Genomic DNA, 20,336 nt, shown 5'->3' with positions numbered 1-20,336 from the left:
TGTACCAGAATGCATTAACAGGTTTGCTTTAATACCCTCCTGGAAAGTCATCCCCAAATTTACATTAGTGTCTTAAAACTGAAAACTACCAATGTCAAGAAACTTGCTTAACACAGCATTACTTAAATTTATTGGCACATGTATTTTCGTTTAAGTACACCTATAAACCTCACATAAGGAGTATTCAAAGACAGCACTACTCTCATCCATGGATTAGTATTAGAATCACCTAGAGGGCCTGCTTCAGACTGACTCAATAACTGCAGATACTGCCCAGGAATGTATATTTTTAAAAAGCTTCCCAACAAATTCTGATCCACAACCGGGATTAAAGATACTTTAACCTTTTTTGCCTTGAGGAACTGGGACTTTTTTCTAATCAGTTAAGTAAGAAATGTGAATAAAAGATTTTAAGGAATTTTTAAAATAAACATATTATCAAAGATTATACTATAAAGTTCATTTTAATAAAACATACAAAGACAAATTTTGACTTCCCACTAACAAGGGCTACATCTTGCTTTATTTAAATAATGTAATAAAACACATTTTGGCAATATATCTGTTTTTAAATGACCTCTCTTGTTTATAAACTCATGAATGTTAAAAACATAGGCTAAAATTGAATATATTATGCAAGGACAAAGCTGTAAATGTGACTTGGTATTTGTAATTCTTGTATCTTTTACAAAAAAAAAATTTTAGTGTTCTGTTACTAAATGATAAACTAAGGGTGGCTTTAGACTAGTATTTGCAAACACTTCAAATAACACACAGCAAGTGCAGTTAATCTTTATTCTCTAAAAATAAAAGGCCATACTGTATATCACTATGTATTCTCCTGCTAACATTGCTTTTTGGATAATTACCTACACCTTGTTGATATGGAGGATATTAAGAGAACAAAGACAATTTACAGAGAGGGGTAATAATAATCATGAACCAGATATTTGGAATCATTAGTATTTTTATGTTCCTCATTACCTAGTATTTCAATAGCAACCTAATTTTCTTAATGTTTCTTGTCCCCAACCAATGATCCATGAATGGATATATGAAGAATTGAGAGAACTAAAACAATACGACTAAGAATTAATAAAATACGTGACTGAGTATAAAAACAATTTAAAACCGTCATGGCAGAAAGGATTTGGCAGAATTATTAACTGGTATGGCACATGATTTGGTCCAGTAGTCATCTGACATCTCAAATTGCCTCACTTTAGAGGGAAAAAAAATAGTTAAATTATCTTCTCTTTTTTAAATAATGGAAACCTTTTACTACATGAACACTATGGAACACCTTCTTGAACCCAATTCACTAACACTGATTTAGGGGAGTTGTTTTTTAAGTCTATAGTGGTGAGCTCCAGTGATCTGTTCATAACCCTATCCCGCTCAATGTTTTAAAATCAAAACCTCAGATAAAAACACTGAAGGCATCTTTCAATGCTCCCACAGCTTTCAGGAACAAATCTAAGTTCTTTAGTTGTTATAGCACTGTCCAGTAGAACTTTTTTATGCAATGATGGAAATCTTTTGTATCTAAAGTAAGGTAGCTATTACCCACATGTGGCTACTGAGCACTTAAGAGGTAGCTCAGTATAACTAAAGAACTGTTTTTAAAATTGTCACAACAGCTAAGTGGCTGCTATATAGGACAGTGTAGGTTTAGAATATAATCTGATTCTGCTTCCAGACAAAATGGAATAATTACATTTTGTTTCAGTTGGGAGACTTACTCTCCCAACTGAAACAAAAACTGGACAAAACAATGGTTTTCAGATATACTGGGCAACAGACACCACAGAACAGTGATCCGTGCATGGAGGAACAAATGAGCTAAGCCCTACAATTGCCCCAGCTTACTGTCTGGAGATAATCTTCAGGCCACAGCACAAGGAGGGAGAACCAAGACAAAGCCCAGTAGTCTCCCTGAGTTGAGAAGACAGAGTCGCGAAGACAAGGCAGCTGGACTTCTCAGGGCAGAGTACTAGAGATGACAGAGCCGCACAGAGAAAGAACGCCGTTATTTATAGATGGTCTCTTTCAAATCTTCAGCTGAGTACTGAATGATCAGCACATGTTTATGAGGAAATTACCCCAGGATGGAGAAAGAATCCCCAGAAAGGAACAAAAAGAACAATCCCTATAACTCAGAGGCAGCAGAACAAATCCTATTCCCACCACCTAGTGTGAGAAACCTCATAATTCACGAGGCATTAGATAGAGTAGTCAAAAGGTTCTTGCCTCAAGTAATGCAGAAAAATTAGCCCCTAAAGGCTGCTCTGGTTCCACCTAAAAAAAAAGCTTAAAAACAAGCCTTGAGGGATTCCCTGGTGGCGCAGTGGTTGAGAATCTGCCTGGCAATGCAGGAGACACGGGTTCGAGCCCTGGTCTGGGAAGATCCCACATGCCGTGGAGCAACTGGGCCCGTGAGCCACAACTACTGAGCCTGCGCGTCTGGAGCCTGTGCTCCGCAACAAGAGAGGCCGCGACAGTGAGAGGCCCGTGCACCGCGATGAAGAGTGCCCCCACCCCCCCGCTTGCCACAACTAGAGAAAGCCCTCGCACAGAAACGAAGACCCAACACAGCCATAAATAAATAAATAAAAAGCAAATCCCTTCCACTAACAGAAATCCAATTTCGGTGAAAACTTTATTAAAAAAAAAAAAAGCCTTGAAAGGATCAAGGATCAAACTATCTGCAAGTAACTTAACCAAATTCCAGGAACAAAGCTCAAGAATATTTATAGTACAAAAATACCCATCCACAAGGTAAAATTTTACCAACAAGGTACAATTCACAATATCTAGCATCCAATCAAAATTAACTAGGTATGCAAAAAAGTAGGAAAATATGACCCATGCAGAGAAGAAAAACCAAAGAGCAACAAAACTTCTACAGGATTACAGCAGAACAGTAAAAATTATGTGACTACTACATTATACATTTTAACTATATTCCATATGTTCAGAATTATTTTATGCACCTAAAAACACAACTTCAAAATACATGAAGCAAAAAGTGATAGAAATTCCGAAGAGAAACTGATAAATCCATAATTACAGTTAGAGATTTCAACATCTCTCAAAAATTGACAATAGAAAATCAGTAATGACGCAGAAGATCTAAACACCACCATCAACCAAATTATGAAAATGTTTTAACTGACCATAAACACTGAACCAATAACTATTCTGGCTGCAAACAAGATAAAGCAACGCTGATTCTTATCCAGGTAAGGTTTCACAAAATAATTCAAGATCCCAACAACATTAGAATTCTATGGTTAAAAATAGATAGAGCTGGGCTTCCCTGGTGGCGCAGTGGTTGAGAATCTGCCTGCCAATGCAGGGGACACGGCTTCGAGCCCTGGTCTGGGAAGATCCCACGTGCCGCGGAGCAGCTGGGCCCGTGAGCCAAAATTACTGAGCCTGGGCGTCTGAAGCCTGTGCTCCGCAACAAGCGAGGCCACGACAGTGAGAGGCCTGCGCACCGCGATGAAGAGTGGCCCCCCCTTGCCACAACTAGAGAAAGCCCTTACACAGAAACGAAGACCCAACACAGCCATAAATAAATAGATAAATAAATAAAGCATGACACAAATTAAGCAATGTGAATACCATCAAGCTTTCATCATCATTAAAAAAAAAAAAAAAATGGATAGGGCTATTTTGCAGAGTAAAATTTAGCTCCCTACCCCAGAGGTATTAAGGAAAAAGGCTTGGGTGAACTTTCAAGACTATTACAGAATACAAAATATTCATTTGATGTGAAAAAATGACTATGATTTATGGTGCTTTCTGTCTAAAGCTTTATAAATTCTCATCATGAAGAATAACCTAGTAATACCTTCCTTGTAAAACCTATGTAAAAATTGAGCTGGCAAGCTCAATGACACTATAAAAGGATCCCTGAAACAGCTCACAGCTTCTGGTGGATAGAATATGCCAGTCATATCCTATGTCATATCTTGAATAAATTCACTCACAAGCTGGACAACCAACTGATTAACTGTAGAGGGGATTCAGAAATCCAACACAAAGATACCTGAATTGGAATGCTCCCTTCTAATCCTAGAATCCCATATTATATATGGCCAGAGTCCCAAATTTCAGAACAGCAGACAGAGATTTAAACTTCAAGGGAATGGCATTTAGCAGGATTGGGAGAAGGTCAAAAGCTATACCCCGGACCACCCACGTCCACTTTAGGTATGCCTTTTTTTTTTGGCCGCGGGGCATGCAGGATCTTAGTTCCCCAACCAGGGATTGAACCCACACTCCCTGCAATGGAAGTGCGGGAGTCTTAACCACTGGACCACCAGGGAAGTCCCTAGGTATGCCTTTAATTGTTGCAAAAAGAATTTTAAAACTACTTGACTTTGCCAGAAAACCTAAGTTATTTCCAAATTTGACGCCAGACAACATTTTAAGTGCGCATTTTCTGTGGATTATAACAATAAAAATGGACAAATGCTAATTGATAAGACAAACTAAATTCAAAACAAAAAATATGCTGGCTATAAAACTAGATTAAAAACAGGTTGAGATAGGCAGATATTCCAAATCTGCAAAGATTCAAGATTTCTGAACAGAAAGGCAATGAACTAGAATAATTCTGTTAAAATACTACGGAGTCAGAACAAGGAAAAAATGAGGAAAATGGCCATACACTAATTAAGGTGAAAAAAATTATCTGAATTAATTTCCTGACATGGGAACAACAAAAAGAAATCTTTAAAAGAGGAAAGCCAATAACAGAAACTAAACAGATAAGAAAAAAAGTCAAAGGTGATGGACAAAGAGAAAAATATAAATTAAAATAAAGATTCTGAAATACTACCTTTTAAATTAGAAGATAAAATTTAATCAGACCTCACAAAAACAGATTAAATCATACATTAAAATGTAGCCAGGTGGACTCTGAGGGAAGGTGTCAACTGAGAAGATAATACAATAAGGCATTAACCAATTAGTGATAGTATGCTATCAATGCAATGAAAACACAGAGTGCAAACACAGGGGGAGGACTAAATGTTCAAATTAATTTGAAAGCCCACAACCCCAAGACTCAAAAGATATGTTGTTTGTTTTACAGTATGTCTTATATTATAAGTATATCTTATATCTTATATAACAGTATATCTTATGATTTTAAAATCAAGGTTTCCAGGAAGGGGCACAAAATTAAAGTTTTTAGATTTTAGCCTTTCCTAAACATATTTCCAATAACATTTCCTCACTAAGCCCAACTCCCAGGCACCATCAAATTACTAAACACTGTCTCATCCTTCTCTTCATTCTCCTCAGGCCCACACTAGATCCCGTCTATTTCCTACCTTAACTGAATCCTCTCCCAAGCACCTGATAAGCCAGGTTTTATCGGATCTTCCATACAATTCAGTACTTTCTATCAAGTATATACCCTGTGAAAGCACTATACTAGACATGTTTATAAATTTAAGGATAGAATATATTTAACCTATTCACAATGAAATATACCTAACCAAAAACAAATTGTAATACAGTATACCACAAAATTAAGCTGTTATGATAACCATAAAGAGGACAAAATTTTCCCTTTGCGTTACCTTATGTTGTTTCCTTTTCACTACCACCACTATTCCGGCCTCTATAATATGGATACATCTGATATCCTTCCTAACTGGGTTTCACCACACTCCAATAATCAATCCTATATTCTATCCCGAAACTAACCTTTTTTAAAACAAAATCTATATAACATCACTCTCCTACTTAAAATATTTCTCAAACACAACAGGGATTTGCAAATTCCCCTACCCATATCAAGACGGGGGTGGGGGGGCATAAAATGCACATTACCAGGCCCTGCCCACAGAGATTCCAATTCAATCAGCCTGATATGATAATTGGGAATCTGAATTTTAACAATCCCTTTAGGTTTGATTTAGGTGGGCTATAGAGCACACTTCGAAAAAGAACAGGTCTACGAGGTAAATGTCAAATTCCTTAGCCTGGCATCAAGGTTCCCTGCAAAAAGGCCCCTGAGTTACCACTATAGGGCATGGATGGACTCTCCTACAAGAACTCTTCATTAGGGATAAACTTGATTTTCTGCAGACTAAACAAGCCAATGTTCTCTCCCTCAACCCTTACTGAAAATGTTCACTTTTCACCATTCCTCCTGGCCTAGCTCAAGCACCATACTTCCTAGTTCTCACAAGACTGCAACAATTTCTGCTGCCTAATTTTACAGTACCATACTGTCTGCCCTAAATCATTATTTAAACTGGTATTATTAACTTTTCAGTTGGTTTTATCATATAACAAAGGCTGATGGGTCAAAGCTCTTTTCTTCTCTCTCAGTATCCAGAACAATGCATTTAGAGTCCTTTCCCTAAGGCAATTTCACTGTACATAAACATAACCAACTAGGAACTAATATTTTAGAACTAATTTTGGAATACTAAAAGGAGAAATTGTGAAAAAGAGATTTTTCTTAGGAAAAGAAACCAACAGTTAAATTAATATATCTGACATAAGAGTATCTGCCAGAACACAGTACTAAATATTGTTCTTCCTTAACCAGCCTACTAGATAAATGTTCCCTAAAGAATTCTTCCCAGATCAGAGAGAACAGGTAAACTTAAGTCCCAAGAAAAAACTGGTAAACCAAACTCTGCTTTAACCCCAGTGAGGGTTGCCCAAACTCTGACCCAAACAGTTATTCAAAAATGAGTTACATGGGGGGAAAATCTCACTTACTGTTAATTTCTGAAATTTTTACACATGTGACAAAGTTAACTTACGAGTAAGTTAATATTACATCAATATTGGTAATAACATAAGTCCCTCTAACACACAATAAATGCTGGTTTACTTATGTCTTCCCCATAACACTGAGCAACATATGGGTAGGGGCCATGTGTCTTAATTCATCTTTTTATTCCAGCACTGAGAACATCACTGGTGATTAATAAAGATTTTGTGAGGAAAAAAATATATATATTTTTCAAGATAAAAAAATGATAGTGATTCTCCAAAGATGATATACAAACAGCCAAGAAGCATATGCAAAGATCACCAACATCACTAATCATTAGAGAAATGAAAATCAAAACCACAATGAGATATCCTCTCACACCCATGAGGATGGCTACTATCCAAAAAACAAAAAGCAAACAAACATACACACACCAATAACAAAACACAAAACAGGAAACACAAGTGTTGGCAAAGATATGGAAAAACTAACTGGAAACCTTGTTCTGCTGGTAGGATAAAATGGTGCAACCACTATGGAAAACAGTATGGAGTTCCTCAAACAATAAAAATAGAGATACCACACAATCCTGCAATCCTACTTCTGGGTATATATTCAAAAGAACTGAAAGCAGGGTCTCAAAGAGTGTTTACACACCCATGTTCTTAACACTATTCACAACAGCCAAGAGGTGGAAGCAACTCAAATGTCCAACGTTGGATGAATGAATAAACTAAGTATAGTGTATACATACAATAAAATATTATTCAGCCTTAAATAGGAAAGAAATCCTGTCTCATGCTACAACACGGATGAACCTTTAAGACATTATGCTAAGTGAAATAAGCCAGCCAACAAAGACAAGTATTGCATGATTCTACTTATATGAGGCATCTACAGTAGTCAAATTCAGAGAGACAGAAAATGGAATGGTGGTTACAAGGGGTTGGGGGGAAGGAAGAAAATGGTGGTTGCTTGCTGGGTACAGAGTTTCAGATTTACAAGATCAAAAAGTTCTGGAAACCTGTTTCACAATAATGTAAATATACTCAACACTACTGAACTGTACACTTAAAAGTGGTTAAGATGGTAAATTTTACATTATATGCTTACTACAATAAAATAATTATAGTGATTTTAAGTACAAGAAAAATAAAATCTTAAGTATCAAATGAACTCACACTTGAGAAAAATATAAATATAAAACAGTATAACGCTTAAGTACAATTAAACAAATGGCCTTTTAATTTAGCTTCTAAAAGGTATGTAGTTTAAAATAAATCACGCTAAATGTTCAAATTTCATTTTAGAAGATTCTTGCTATTTACAAATTGTTTGCTCAGTCAAAAACAAAGTATTTCTGCTAAAAGAATCAGAACTCCAGAACTGGAAAAGATTCTTGAGATCATCTACTGCACTGATTCCAAAGTGGGCCCACAAACAATGCCAAAATGAGAAAAATAAGGAAAATGAAAGTAGTCTTTCACAAAGCTAAATCTATTTAATTTTAAGGCATATACTTTATTCTGAGAGCACATCCTTCCTACTTTGAACCTTGCTCTTTTTAACGGCAGTTTCATCCATTCAACAACGCTTGTTCAGCCAGGAACTGTCAGGTGCAGGGCTACAACAGTGAACAAGACCAGCAAGACTCTCACCCTCAGGGAACCACGTACCTTGTAGTGGAATGTGAGAGTAGCAGTAGTAAGAAAAGATGACAGGATTTGCTTTTTTAAGTCCTTAACATTCAAAACAAAAACTTGGTCAGCCTAGGTCAGTGGGAAACACTATTCTCCAGCTCCTTCCTATTTTATAAATAAGAAACTGGATATCCAAAAGTTCCACAACTCTTCAGTAAAAGCCAAAACCACTTTGTTTCTAGAATTTAAAACATCAGGGAAATATTCATGTCCCTGAGATTTGACCATGATTAATTTACAGGACTCCAAATATCTCAGAGAATACTATTTTTCCACTTAACATGTCCTTCCAGTTCTAACAGTATTTGATTCTACATATCAAACTTGTTATGTCATTTGAGGATATAAAAGCTTAATAAAAAACTTAAAATCCCTAGGGCAGAATTTATTGAGTTTCATGCCATCAAAAGAAAATTCATTCTACATACTTCGTGATAAATGATAAAGCAAGTCCAACGTTAAGAACAAGGGGAAAGAACTGACACAGAAATAGCACCCACAGTAATACTGTCTTGGTCACTGTTTCTGTGGCCTAGAAAGTACAATAACTCTCTGGAGCATTGCTATCCCATTCACCAGAAACTTCAGAAAGTTTAAACATACAAAGCAACTGAAAAACAAGCAGTGATAATCAGCTAATTAACATTTCAAAGAACAATGATAACAAAACCTGTAGTTCCAGTGAATAATCTAGGTTTGACAATATTTGAACGGACAGTTCAATCTCTTCTCTCACTTCCCCCTACCTTTCTCCACCTCTGCGCAAGGGTGCCACAAAGTCCACAGACTTGTTCTCATGGGTTCAAAAGGTTTTTCCCACTTAAAAATAAACTCACAGATAACACAAATTTGGAAAAACAAACTTAAAGAAGATATTATCCCCTTTTGTAGATACAAGACATTTAGACAAAAAGTTAAAGTAACTTGCCTAGACAGAAAGTAGAAAAGTTAAGATTTGTACCTAACTGCAAAGTTCATAGACCTTTTTTCCCTCCCTCACCTCCTCTCACTTTCTTTCTCTGAGTCTTTCATAAACACCTACATGCTATTCACTGAACAGAAGAGAATGAGGCAGAAGGAACACAGAAATGTACAAAAAAATAATATTTTCCCTAAGATAGAATAATTTGAAAGAGTTAAAAGCACCTGTGACAGAACAAAGAATTCACTGAGGAGGGAGGGAGTTGATGAGTTAGACCATACACAAAAAGAATATATGTTAGGCAGAAGGAACTACAAAGAGCAAAGGTGGGGAAAAGAGAAGGAAAACATAAGGCACGTATGTTCGAAAAGACAAAAATATCAAACCGGCTTAAGCTGAGAAATTATTAGAAATTAAGAGGGCAGTTAAATACAAAGCTGAAAGGGGAGGTTTGGGTCAGACACTGGAGGACCTGTTGAAACAAACTTCCTATTTACAGCGCCAAGATAGAATTAAAACTTAACTTTTACATATCTATTATCCTAATGAAATAAGACTGCACATGCCCTATTAACTGGAAGGAGTTTATGCTTTCCAGCTAGGAAAAAGAGTCCAGGACAGTACCTGACACAAAGATGAAAAATGTTGGATCTGAATTCAAATAACTGGGTATTTTCCCCCATCTCTTCATAACCACAGACTTATGTCCAAAGAGATGAAGGGAAAAAAACTGAACCTACATCCATACTGCTGAAATTTTATGCCAGCTACTCAATTATAAGGGAGAAGTAGAACCCACAAATCTTTTGCATAGGATGGTGGGGAAGAGAAGCTTGAACAAGAAAGAATAATTAAAAGCCCCAATGTCAGAAAAATTCCTTTGAGTTGTCAAGACTGATTTAAAAAAAAAAAAAAAAGCTACAGTTGGACTTTCTAATGTAGCTTTATCTTTAATACCAGTTTTTAAAATCCAGGTTAGGTTCTGGGAAAATGTTCAATTAGACCACAACTGTCCTGAAGCTACTGCTAAGAACTTAAAATTCCAAACATCTGCAAAACTACCATTTCCCTCTTTGAGAGCTAAGTCCCATCCACCATGTAAAAAGCAGACCTACCAGATCTTCAAGTGTTACCTGGATAATGACATCACTCTCTATTGCAGTTCTAGCAGGCCAGGATGGGCTGGTCTAGGCCCTCTACATCACCACAGTAGCAATTCCCCCACCAAAAGAAAGGTTTGTGTTGAAAGAAGTTATCGTAGCCCCATCTCCTCATTCCACAAACTATCAAAAGCTATGAAGACGTTATAAAAAAAAGCACTCCGTTAAAAAAAAAAAGTGAGAGTGGGGTGGCGGAGTACGCTGAAACTAAGCAAATTCTTATACTATATTTGTAAAATATAAGAGGAAAAGAAACTTTGAATCTAGCCCAAAGCTCTCATTTTACATGTTAAGAAACTGAGGCCCAGGGCAATTAAGTGGTTTACCAGGGCAACTGCTTCTCTATAAAGGTGTTAAGTGTCGGTTACCAGTCAGAGTAGCACTTAATCGCTTGTAAGAGTTACTTAAATGTTTATGAGATTAAGAACCCGATGTGCAAAAAAAAACACCTCTTCTGTACCCCCTCAGGGCTTTGCCCCAGAGCTATACGGAAAATGCTGAATCTCAAATGAATATCATTTCTCCCTTCAGCCACTACAGTCGCAAAATCTCTTAAGTGAAAGCCTGAAATGCCTGAATTTCTCAAATTCTGACTACAAGTAAGTGGATCAACAAAACCTCAAAAGTTTTGGCGAAGTAACAATGTGAAGTGGAATATTACTGTTTTGGTTTTGCCAGTTACCCTTTCCTTTATGTTAACGTTTTCAGTCTAAGTTTTTTCAAAAATAAATTATTATTATACGCATACAGTTAATCACTGAGATAATAATCACAAATTATTATCACTTTTGAGACATGGATTTATTAGACAATTTAGCATTATCTTCATCTCTCAAAAATAACTTGAAAATATCCTGCCCAGCACAAAGTAATACTTCTTGAACAAAAACACCCAAAATAACCCTCTACCAGGCCACAATATAGCAAAACCACAAAAAAACGTAATCCTGTAAAAAAAATCCCACCAGCTAAAAAGCACTGAGTACCATCAGTCTGCCCTGGCTCACTGTTTATCGTCAAACTGTCAAAGCATTAGAAGAACCCGGGGGAAAAAGTTCCGCACCGACTTCACCGGCTATACCACCACCACCCACACACAACACGTTTGGGGAAATGCAAACACGCCACATGTAGGTGTTTTAACCAGGTTTCACCACGTTTAACCAAGGTAGGTATTAAGTCAGCTCTGGTATCAAAAGCTTTAAAAAACAAAAAAAGAAAGAGGGGGACAGCAACATAGATGCATATTTCACCTCTTAAAAAAAAAAAAAACACCAGAAATGACCCAAGGCGAATTTAACAGTTTTGAACATTGAGGCCGCTGTACAGAGAGAGCGGTTTGGAAGGGTTCTGTCTTTCTGAAATGCCGGGAAAAAGTGCTCTGCCGAGTTTCAAAACTAAAGACCGCAAACTACCGCACAAATAATAAAAGTTTAATACAAACTACCCCGCCGTCAAACCATTTCTGCTACCATCGCCCAGAGTTTTTTTAAAACAAGCACTGAAAGGGGAACAATAAAAAGCGTCTCACCGCAAACGCAGCACGAGAGGGACTGTCGGAAGTAAGGCAAGAGCCTGTTAATCTCTGTAAACGCCTTGGGGTCTCCGGGGTCGTAGTTGAGCACTAGGCGGCTCGCGGAAATGTAGAGAGCAGTAGCATTCACGGGGTTCATTGCAGACACTTCGACACTGTTGGCTCTCGGCTGAAGAGAAATTCCGGATCCAACTTTGTAAGCAGCCAGGGAACAATGGCGAATTTGCAACAATTCGGAGGAAATCGGGGGAGAACCACTGGCCAAAGTTGTAACCAAAATCCGTACAAGTTTGTAGAGCTGTAGCAGTCCTCCCACACATGGGGCCTTGGCGCCCCTCCTCCGTCCCTGAGATTTGCAGACCAAGGGGAAAAAAAAAAAGAGAGAGAGAGAAACCAGCGTTCGAGTTTGTCCCGAGCGGCCGCGGGGCGCAGAACGCGGCGGCTTCGGCGCTCAGTCTAGCCCCGCGGCTCGGCGGGCGGCCTGCGCTCGAGCTGCATCTCGGGACGCGAAGGCACCTCCTGTGGTCGAGCTGGGCGGTCGCGGGAGCAGGCCCCGGCCCGGTCCAGGGGCGGGCACGCTTCTCACGGGCTGCAGGGCCCTTACTCCATCACAGCGCCCGGCGCGGAGGCAGCGGCGACGGCAAGGACTGCGGTGCGGTCGTCGGATTCCTCGATCTAGTGCACCGAGCCGCGGCGGCGGCGAACGTGGCTGCTGCGGCTGGCGGAGGCCGCCGCCGCTCTCTCCATATCGGACACGCCTGGCTCTCCGCCCCGGCGATTACAGCCCGGCAGTTCCCTGAGGTGGCGAAGCGGACAGGAGAGGCCCCCGCCCGAGAGGGGAGGGCCGGGGAGGAAGTGCGCGGGCCGGCGGCGGCGGGAGAGGGCGGGGAGCAGGCCCGGCCGGGCCGCGGCGGCGGCCCTCGCTCCTCAGTCGCTTACTCCGAGGTCACCAGGCGCAAGCGCCGCCCCCTCACTGCCCGGCCATCTTCTCCGCGCGGCACACACGGACGCCTCCTCCGTCAAGCACCACGGTCGCCGCCGCCCACGGCGCCCACCCGGCCGCGGCAGAGGCTGAGGCGAGCGCTCACACCGCCAGGCCCCGCCGCCGCCCAGCGCACACAGCAAGGCCCCGCCGCAGGCCCCTCCCCCCGTGCCTCGCCGCCCTCACCCCGACTCCACGCGCCACTCTAGCTCGGTAGGGCCCGGGCTGCAGCGGCCTTAATGGATCCCGCGGGCTGTGCGGCGCCTCAGGCCCTGCCGGCGACGACGACCGTTACCCCAACGGGCAAAGCCACTGTCATCCCCGAGACTCCCCCGCCGCCGTCGTCGCTAGCGCTCGCACGCATGCGCAGACCACACTCTCACCCCTCCCCCGCCCTTTGCTTTCCCTTCGCTTCCCTTTTCCCCTGCTTCTCCTCTAAGAGCCCCCTCCACGCCCTCCCAGAGCTACCGGCTCGCTCTGCGCATGCGCGTTCCACTACCCAGCTCCACCGCCTTTCGCCCTTACGCGTGCGCTTTGACCGCCCACCCAGAAAACCGGATAAACACATCAGCCCGCTCACGCCAGCCCCTCCCCGCTGCCAACCCACCCTGAGCTCACTGCGCATGCCTGGCTCTCCACTTACGGCTCTCTGTACAGAGCATGCTCCCGGCGAGCCGCCTGCTCTTTCCGCCCCTCCCCCATGCGCTCTCAAATTCCCTCTTAGGCGTGTGGGCTGTGGTGAAACATTCGTTAGTTGACCCATCTTTCCCCAGTGTGGGCTGTAGGCTTCTCGCACTACACTGCTTCCTCGGTGTCCGCCAACGCGCAGGCCCTGTTGGGTCGCGCCATGTGGCTCTCTCCGCTGACGCAACGCGGCCTCTCCTCGCCCTGGCTGACCGCGAAGTGAGGAGAAATCCCCACACCGCCCCAAGCCCCGCCCTCGCGGCCTTTCTCCTAGAACCGCGCTTCCCGGCCGCCGAAAGGGCGCTGCCCGCCCCCTCGCCGACACTCGCCCAGCCCAGAAGGGAGGCGGCGAGCGACGTGGCTGTGCGCCCAGCGAGCGTTCGAGCTTCAGGGTCTTGGTTGGGGCCGCGGCCCGCGTCGACGGCAGCCTGAGGTTTCTGAGGCCCGGGCAGGCCGTCTGAAGCGCCGGTGCCCGGACCCACCTGCCTCTCCTGCCCGTCCGAGCGGGCTCTTCCTGCGGCCTCTGGTCCTTGGAGTCCGACTGACGCGGGCAGCCCGGCCTTCCAGGGGCACCGGTCGGGACCGCACAGAGCTCTCCACGAGAACAGAGTACAATTTAAAAACAAAACGAACTTCTATTTTAGCTCCTTTAACAGACGTAGCCCCTCTGTGTGAACAGATCTCTTAAATAACCCATGGTCGTGCTTTAGAACCCAAATCCTTGAAAGTATTATCTTTTTTTTAAACAAGTTTTGGCCTTGTGTTTTTGCAGGAGACCAAGGACACAGATATAAATAAGCAAAGCCTAAATTAACGTCTGATTCCCCTCCCCTCCAAAAGGACAAAACCTTCTTTAAAAATAGAAACAGCGTAGGAATCATTATCTCTGGATACACCAGAGCTCTTCAGCATAATTTTTTGCCCATAGTAAATGCTCTACACATGTTTGCAAAGTAAGATTTATGACGTATGTAAATCTTTAGCGGCACAAATACCTGTTAGTTTTAGAGGCTTGCCACTTGGAGGAGAAATGAAGAGTTAAGATAAGGGAACCCATGTAACCTCTGATATATAATTTCTATTACCATTTGAGAACAGGTTTATTTTCTTTACAAGTCCTAGCATATTATCAGTATGTATGTATTAAGCAAAAACAATCTATTTTCCTAATTTTGTAAAACGAACAAAGCTGTGCAAAATATATTTGGTCATCTTTTATCTAGAAAATGACAGTCTATAAAATTCACTCTTTTTTAAAAGCCTCATCATTTTTTTTTTAAATAAGAGATCTTTTCTAAGCTCACTTTCAAATAAAACTGTTATAATATACAGTGCTATTTCTATTCCAGACTCTTAAGTTCTTCTAAAACACACAGGTTGTTCTTCCCCAGAGGACCAACACGGAGAGTAAAATAATCAGCACTGTTTCCATTCAGACAGTATAAATTAGCAGTCACCCTAGGCAAGTGATTACTTGCAGGGCCTTAACCTTGCTGATTTTCTCATAAACTAATTTTTTAAAATCTCTTGAGATGTGCACATCAAACTAAGATTAATTCTATTGATGGTTCGTGTGTGAAAGAGAGAGAGAGAGGAGACAGTTCTTTTATAGCTTCTGAAATTGGTTGCAACTGGTGATGATAAACTATGGCACTTAGAGGCAAAGCCTCTCCACACTGAAGTATACTCCCTGTCTAGTAACTATTTGCTCGCTTGAGGTTTGCCTAAAAAAACAAAAGAACGGTTTATACAGAAAAAGTGCTTGGATCAAATAGGAGAAATCAAACATAACTCAAATTCCTTAAACTATCAACCTAGGGTAATTTTTTTCATATTTTGTGTTTAATTATTATTCGGAAGTAAAAGTGTTAAGGTTGCCAGATCTAACAAAAATATGAAATGCCAATTTAAAAAATTTTTTTTAACTTTTTATTTTAGAACAGTTTTGAAATTACAGAATTATTGCACAGATAGTGCAGACAGTTCTAGTATATTCTACACCCAATTTCCCCTATTAGTAACATCTTACCTTAGTATGGTACATTTGTCACAATTAATGAACCAATAGTAATACATTATTATTAACTAAAATCCATATTTTATTCATATTTGTTCAGTTTTTCCCTAATGTCCTTTTCCTGATCCAGGATCCCATCCAGGATAGCACATCACATTGAGTCATGGCTTCCTTAGGCTCCTCTTGGCACTCAGTTAAATTTTCATTTCAGACAAACAACAAATACTTGTTTCCTTCTTATTATCATCTTTCCTACCCATTTTGAATTAAAGCTTCCCTTTCTGTCTTCCAAGATTTCCATGTGCTTACCTCTATCATTGCACTTATCATACTAAGTGGCAGTTGTTGGTTTAGCCCTGTCTTCTCCCTATTATACTATAACTGTTGAAGAGCAGTTTTCTGCTCTTCTCCCTCTTTGCCTTTTATCGTCATTGCCTAGCACAGGGTTTGACATATAACAGGTACTCGGTAATTGTTAAAATAATGACGGGGACTTCCCTGGCAGTCCAGTGGTTAAGACTCTGCGCTTCCAATGCAGGGGGCACGGGTTCGATCCCTGGTCAGGGAACTAAGATCCCACATGCCGCGGCGTGGCCAAAAGATAAAAAAAACAGTAAAAATTTTAAAAAATAAAATAATGGTGAATTACTAGAAACGCGATAATGTAAGTAAACACCCCAGTACAGTGTTTGGTGAATAATAGGCATGGACACATGTTGGCTTCTCCTTGGGGAAAGACATAAAATGTCTTACAAATTTAAAGACGGTTCTTATATCAGCTAGATCAACGTCAATTCTAAGATCCTTAATAAAACAAGAAGTGTGGATTGATTTTAAACACTCAAAATAATCAGTCAACAAATATTTATTGATTGTACTCTAGCACTTTGGGGATAATAAAATAAATGCAGAAGTAGTTGTAGTTATACTTTCAAAGAACAAAGATCAGGCTGGCAGCAACTCAAAGGGATTTTCTGAGGGGTTAAGCCCTTTACAAAATTGTGAAATAGTTGTTTGCCTTCTTTTCTCTTCCTCTTTCACCCTCCTTCCTCTGCCCCCTCCTTCTTCTTTCTACACCAAAATCTACCTAGAAATAATGTTCCCTCTTCCCAGGTTGCATTCTCCCTCACTACCTAGGGTCTCCACTCCAGTGCCTTTGCCATTATAACCATCTGTTGTCTGTGTCCCTGCCAACCCAAATTTATATGTAGAAATCTTTTTTTTTTTTTTTTGTCTGCGCCCCTTGGCATATAGGATCTTAGTTCCCCGACCAGGGATCGAACCTGTGCCCCCCACAGTGGAAGTGCAGTCTTAACCACTGGACCACCAGGGAAGTCCCTATATGTATATAGAAATCTTAACCTCCAATATGATAGTATTACAAGGTGGGGCTTTGGGAGATAATTAGGTCATGTGGGTGGAACCCTTAAGAATGGGATTAGTGCCCTTATAAAAAGGCCCCCAGAGAGCTCTCATTCTCTCTGCCATCTGAGGATACAACAAGAAGTCAACCATTTTCAACCCAAAAGAGGGCCCTCACCAGGTGATCATGCTGGCACCTTGACTCACACTTTCAGAATTGCAGAAATAAATATTTATTGTCTAAGCTGCTCGGTTTCAGTTTATGGTATTGTGTTATAGCTGCCCAGGCTCACTAAGACATCATCCCTACCAAATTTTAACAAGTGCTTAATCTACTGTCATCTGGAAAGAAATCAATCCAATTAACCTCAATCTATGGAGAGTGATAATAGCTTAATCTAACTTACAACAAATCTTTGAAGACTGGCCAGAGCAAATACCACTTTATGGGGAACAGCAAACCAGATGAACTTAAATGAGGGCCTAATCCAAACCAATCCTGTTCTTTCCAACCACTCCCTTCTCACTGTTACCAAACTTCATTTTCCATCTTCTGCTCTTTAGCTGTGGTCATACCTATCTCCTCCTCAAAAGGTGCCCCTCAAAAGAACCATATCCCTTTGCCTATCAATTCCTGTTCATATTTTTTCAATGAATTCTTTTCTAAATCCATACATATATCCATTCATTTCATCCAAAACATTTATTTAGCAAGTCTAGCGCCTATTTATTTTATATCTCAAATATTAAAATTGCCTTCAGCTTTTTCATCCCTAACTCCAGCCTAGATAAAGCAGCTGCTTTGTTGGTCATCCACCTAGCAGAGTGCCAGACACATACTAAGGTACCTACTAAATGTTACTGTTCTTATTCCTTAAGACACTTTCAACACTATTCAAATGCCTATTAAATTTGTCCATTCATTTATGCAACCAACATTTATTGCCAGTTATATGCCAGGCATTCAGAATACAAAAATGAATAATTCAACAGTTTCCAGCCCTCAAAGCGTTCACAGTCTAGTTGCAGTGGCAGCTATGTAAACAGCTAATTTATAATTCAGAGTGGTAAGGATTTAGGGATGCACTTGATGCAAATCTAAAGTATCTTAGTAGATATTTCTGTTACACTATGGGTTAAACAAGCTTGTGTAGACTTTCCTGGGAAAATAACTGCAATTATTCACAGCATTGTTTCTAAGAGAAAATGTGTTCTGCATTCCAAACAGTCAATTTAAAATTGAATTTTTGGAACACAGCCTGTTTGTCCCTGGGGGCTGTCTATGTGGCCATTATCTAAGATCCCTATTTGTCTTAGGACAATTTGTATCTCTTTACAATTCCCACCTGTTCCATATGGCCTATGGTAGTACCTGAAGGTTGCTAGTCTCAGGGCCATCAACTTACTCTACAGGGTTCAGCACTACATGACTGAGACAGTTCTCTGGTCAAGCAAGTTGAGTCAAAAAGGTAGGACTAAAAGAGCCTCAGTCCTAAAGTTGACTGTTCAAAATTTTACTATTAGGGAAGGTAGTGAGAAAAGTTCATCAAGAGAGTGATGAGAGTTTAGAATCACTGCTATGTGAAATGAGAGCAGGAACTGCTTAGGGACAGAAAAAGGGATTACAAAAATGGTTTCCAAAAGGGTATACCTCTTGGATAAATAGGATCTGTAAAGATATCTTAGTAGACACTCCTGGACAATAAAGGCTTAAAAAATGGTCTTTGAACCACGAAAGACCCCAATGAGCCAAAGAACTCTTGAGGAAGAAGAACAAAGCAGGAGGCATCACACTTCCTGATTTCAAGCTGTACTATAAAGCTATAGTCATCAAAACAGTATGGTACTGGCATAAAAACAGACAAATAGATGAATGGAATAGAATTGAGAACCAAGAAATAAACCTAAGCATATATGGTCAACTAATATTTGACAAGGGAGCCAAGAACACTCAGTAGAGAAAAGACAAGTCTCTTCAACAAATGGTGCTGAGATAACTGGATATTCACATGTGAAAGAATGAAATTGAACCCATATCTTACAACACTTAACAAAAATTAACTCAAAATGGATTAAAGACTTAAATGTAAGACCAGAAATCATGAAGCTCTAGAAGAAAACATAGGAATAAAGCTCCTTGACATGAGTCTTAGCAATGATCTTTTGGATATGACATTTAAGTCACAAGCAACAAAATCAAAAATAAACAAGTGGGAGGACTTCCTTGGTGATCCAGTGGTTAAGAATCCACCTTCCAATGCAGGGGATGCAGGTTCGATCCCTGGTCAGGGAACTAAGATCCCACATGCCACGGGGCAACTAAGCCCATGGGCCACAGCTACAGAGACCATGCCCTCTGGAGCCCATGTGCTCTGGAGCCCACGTGCCACAACTAGAGAGAAGCCCGCACGCTGCAATGAAGAGCCTGTGTGCTGCAATGAAAGATCCCGCCTAACACAACTAAGACCTAACTAAGCCAAAAATAAATAAATAAATAAATATTAAAAAATAATAATAATAAAAATAAATAAACAAGTGGGACTATACCAAACTAAAAACCTCTGCACCAAACCATCATAAAGTGAAAAGACAATCTGTGGAATGGGGAAAAGTATTTGCAAACCATATATCTGATAAGGGGTTAATATCCAAAATATAAAAAGAACTCATATAACACAATAGAAAAAAATCCAATTTAAAAATGGTCAAAGGACCTGAATAGATATTTCTCCAAAGAAGATATACAGAAAGCCAAGAGGTACATGAAAATATGATCAACATCACTAGTCAGAGAAATGCAAATTGAAACCACAATGAGATATCACCTCACATCTGTTAGAATGGCCATCAGCAAAAAGATGAGAGATAACAAATGCTGGTGTGGTTGTGGGGAAAAAAAGGAAACCCTGATGCACTGTTGGTGGGATTCTAAATTTGTACAGCCACTGTGGAAAACAATATGGAGGATCCTCAAAAAATTAAAATTAGAACTACCATATGATCCAGCAATCCCACTTCTGGGAATATATCCAAAGGAAATGAAAACACTAGCTCAAAAAGATAACTGCACCCCCATGTTCACTGCAGCTTTAATTACAATAGCCAAGACGTGGAAACAACCTAAGTGTCCATCCATGGATAAATGGATAAAGAAGTTGTGGCATATGTATACAATGCAATGTTATTCAACCATTAAAAAAAATAAACAAGGAAATCCTATCATT

At 40.4% G+C, this 20,336-nt stretch overlaps 1 protein-coding gene across 1 annotated transcript in view; it reads right to left on the bottom strand.

Moving 5' to 3' along the window:
- MSL2 (MSL complex subunit 2) overlaps positions 1 to 12,206 on the bottom strand; it is a gene marked incomplete at its 5' end in the record, with an annotated part of 29,175 nt that extends 16,969 nt beyond the window's left edge. The window contains one exon of the mRNA XM_082393458.1: positions 12,065 to 12,206. Within this exon, the coding sequence (XP_082249584.1) occupies positions 12,065 to 12,206 (142 nt within the window). The remainder of the gene's footprint in view (positions 1 to 12,064) is intronic.
- Between the last annotated feature and the right edge of the window lie 8,130 nt (positions 12,207 to 20,336).

The sequence above is a fragment of the Balaenoptera borealis genome (assembly GCF_965194805.1).
Source record: "Balaenoptera borealis genome assembly, chromosome: 5".
In the NCBI taxonomy this organism is placed as follows: domain Eukaryota; kingdom Metazoa; phylum Chordata; class Mammalia; order Artiodactyla; family Balaenopteridae; genus Balaenoptera; species Balaenoptera borealis.
The sequence above is the reverse complement of the archived record's forward strand: the minus strand, read 5'-3'. Positions and strand labels throughout refer to the sequence as shown.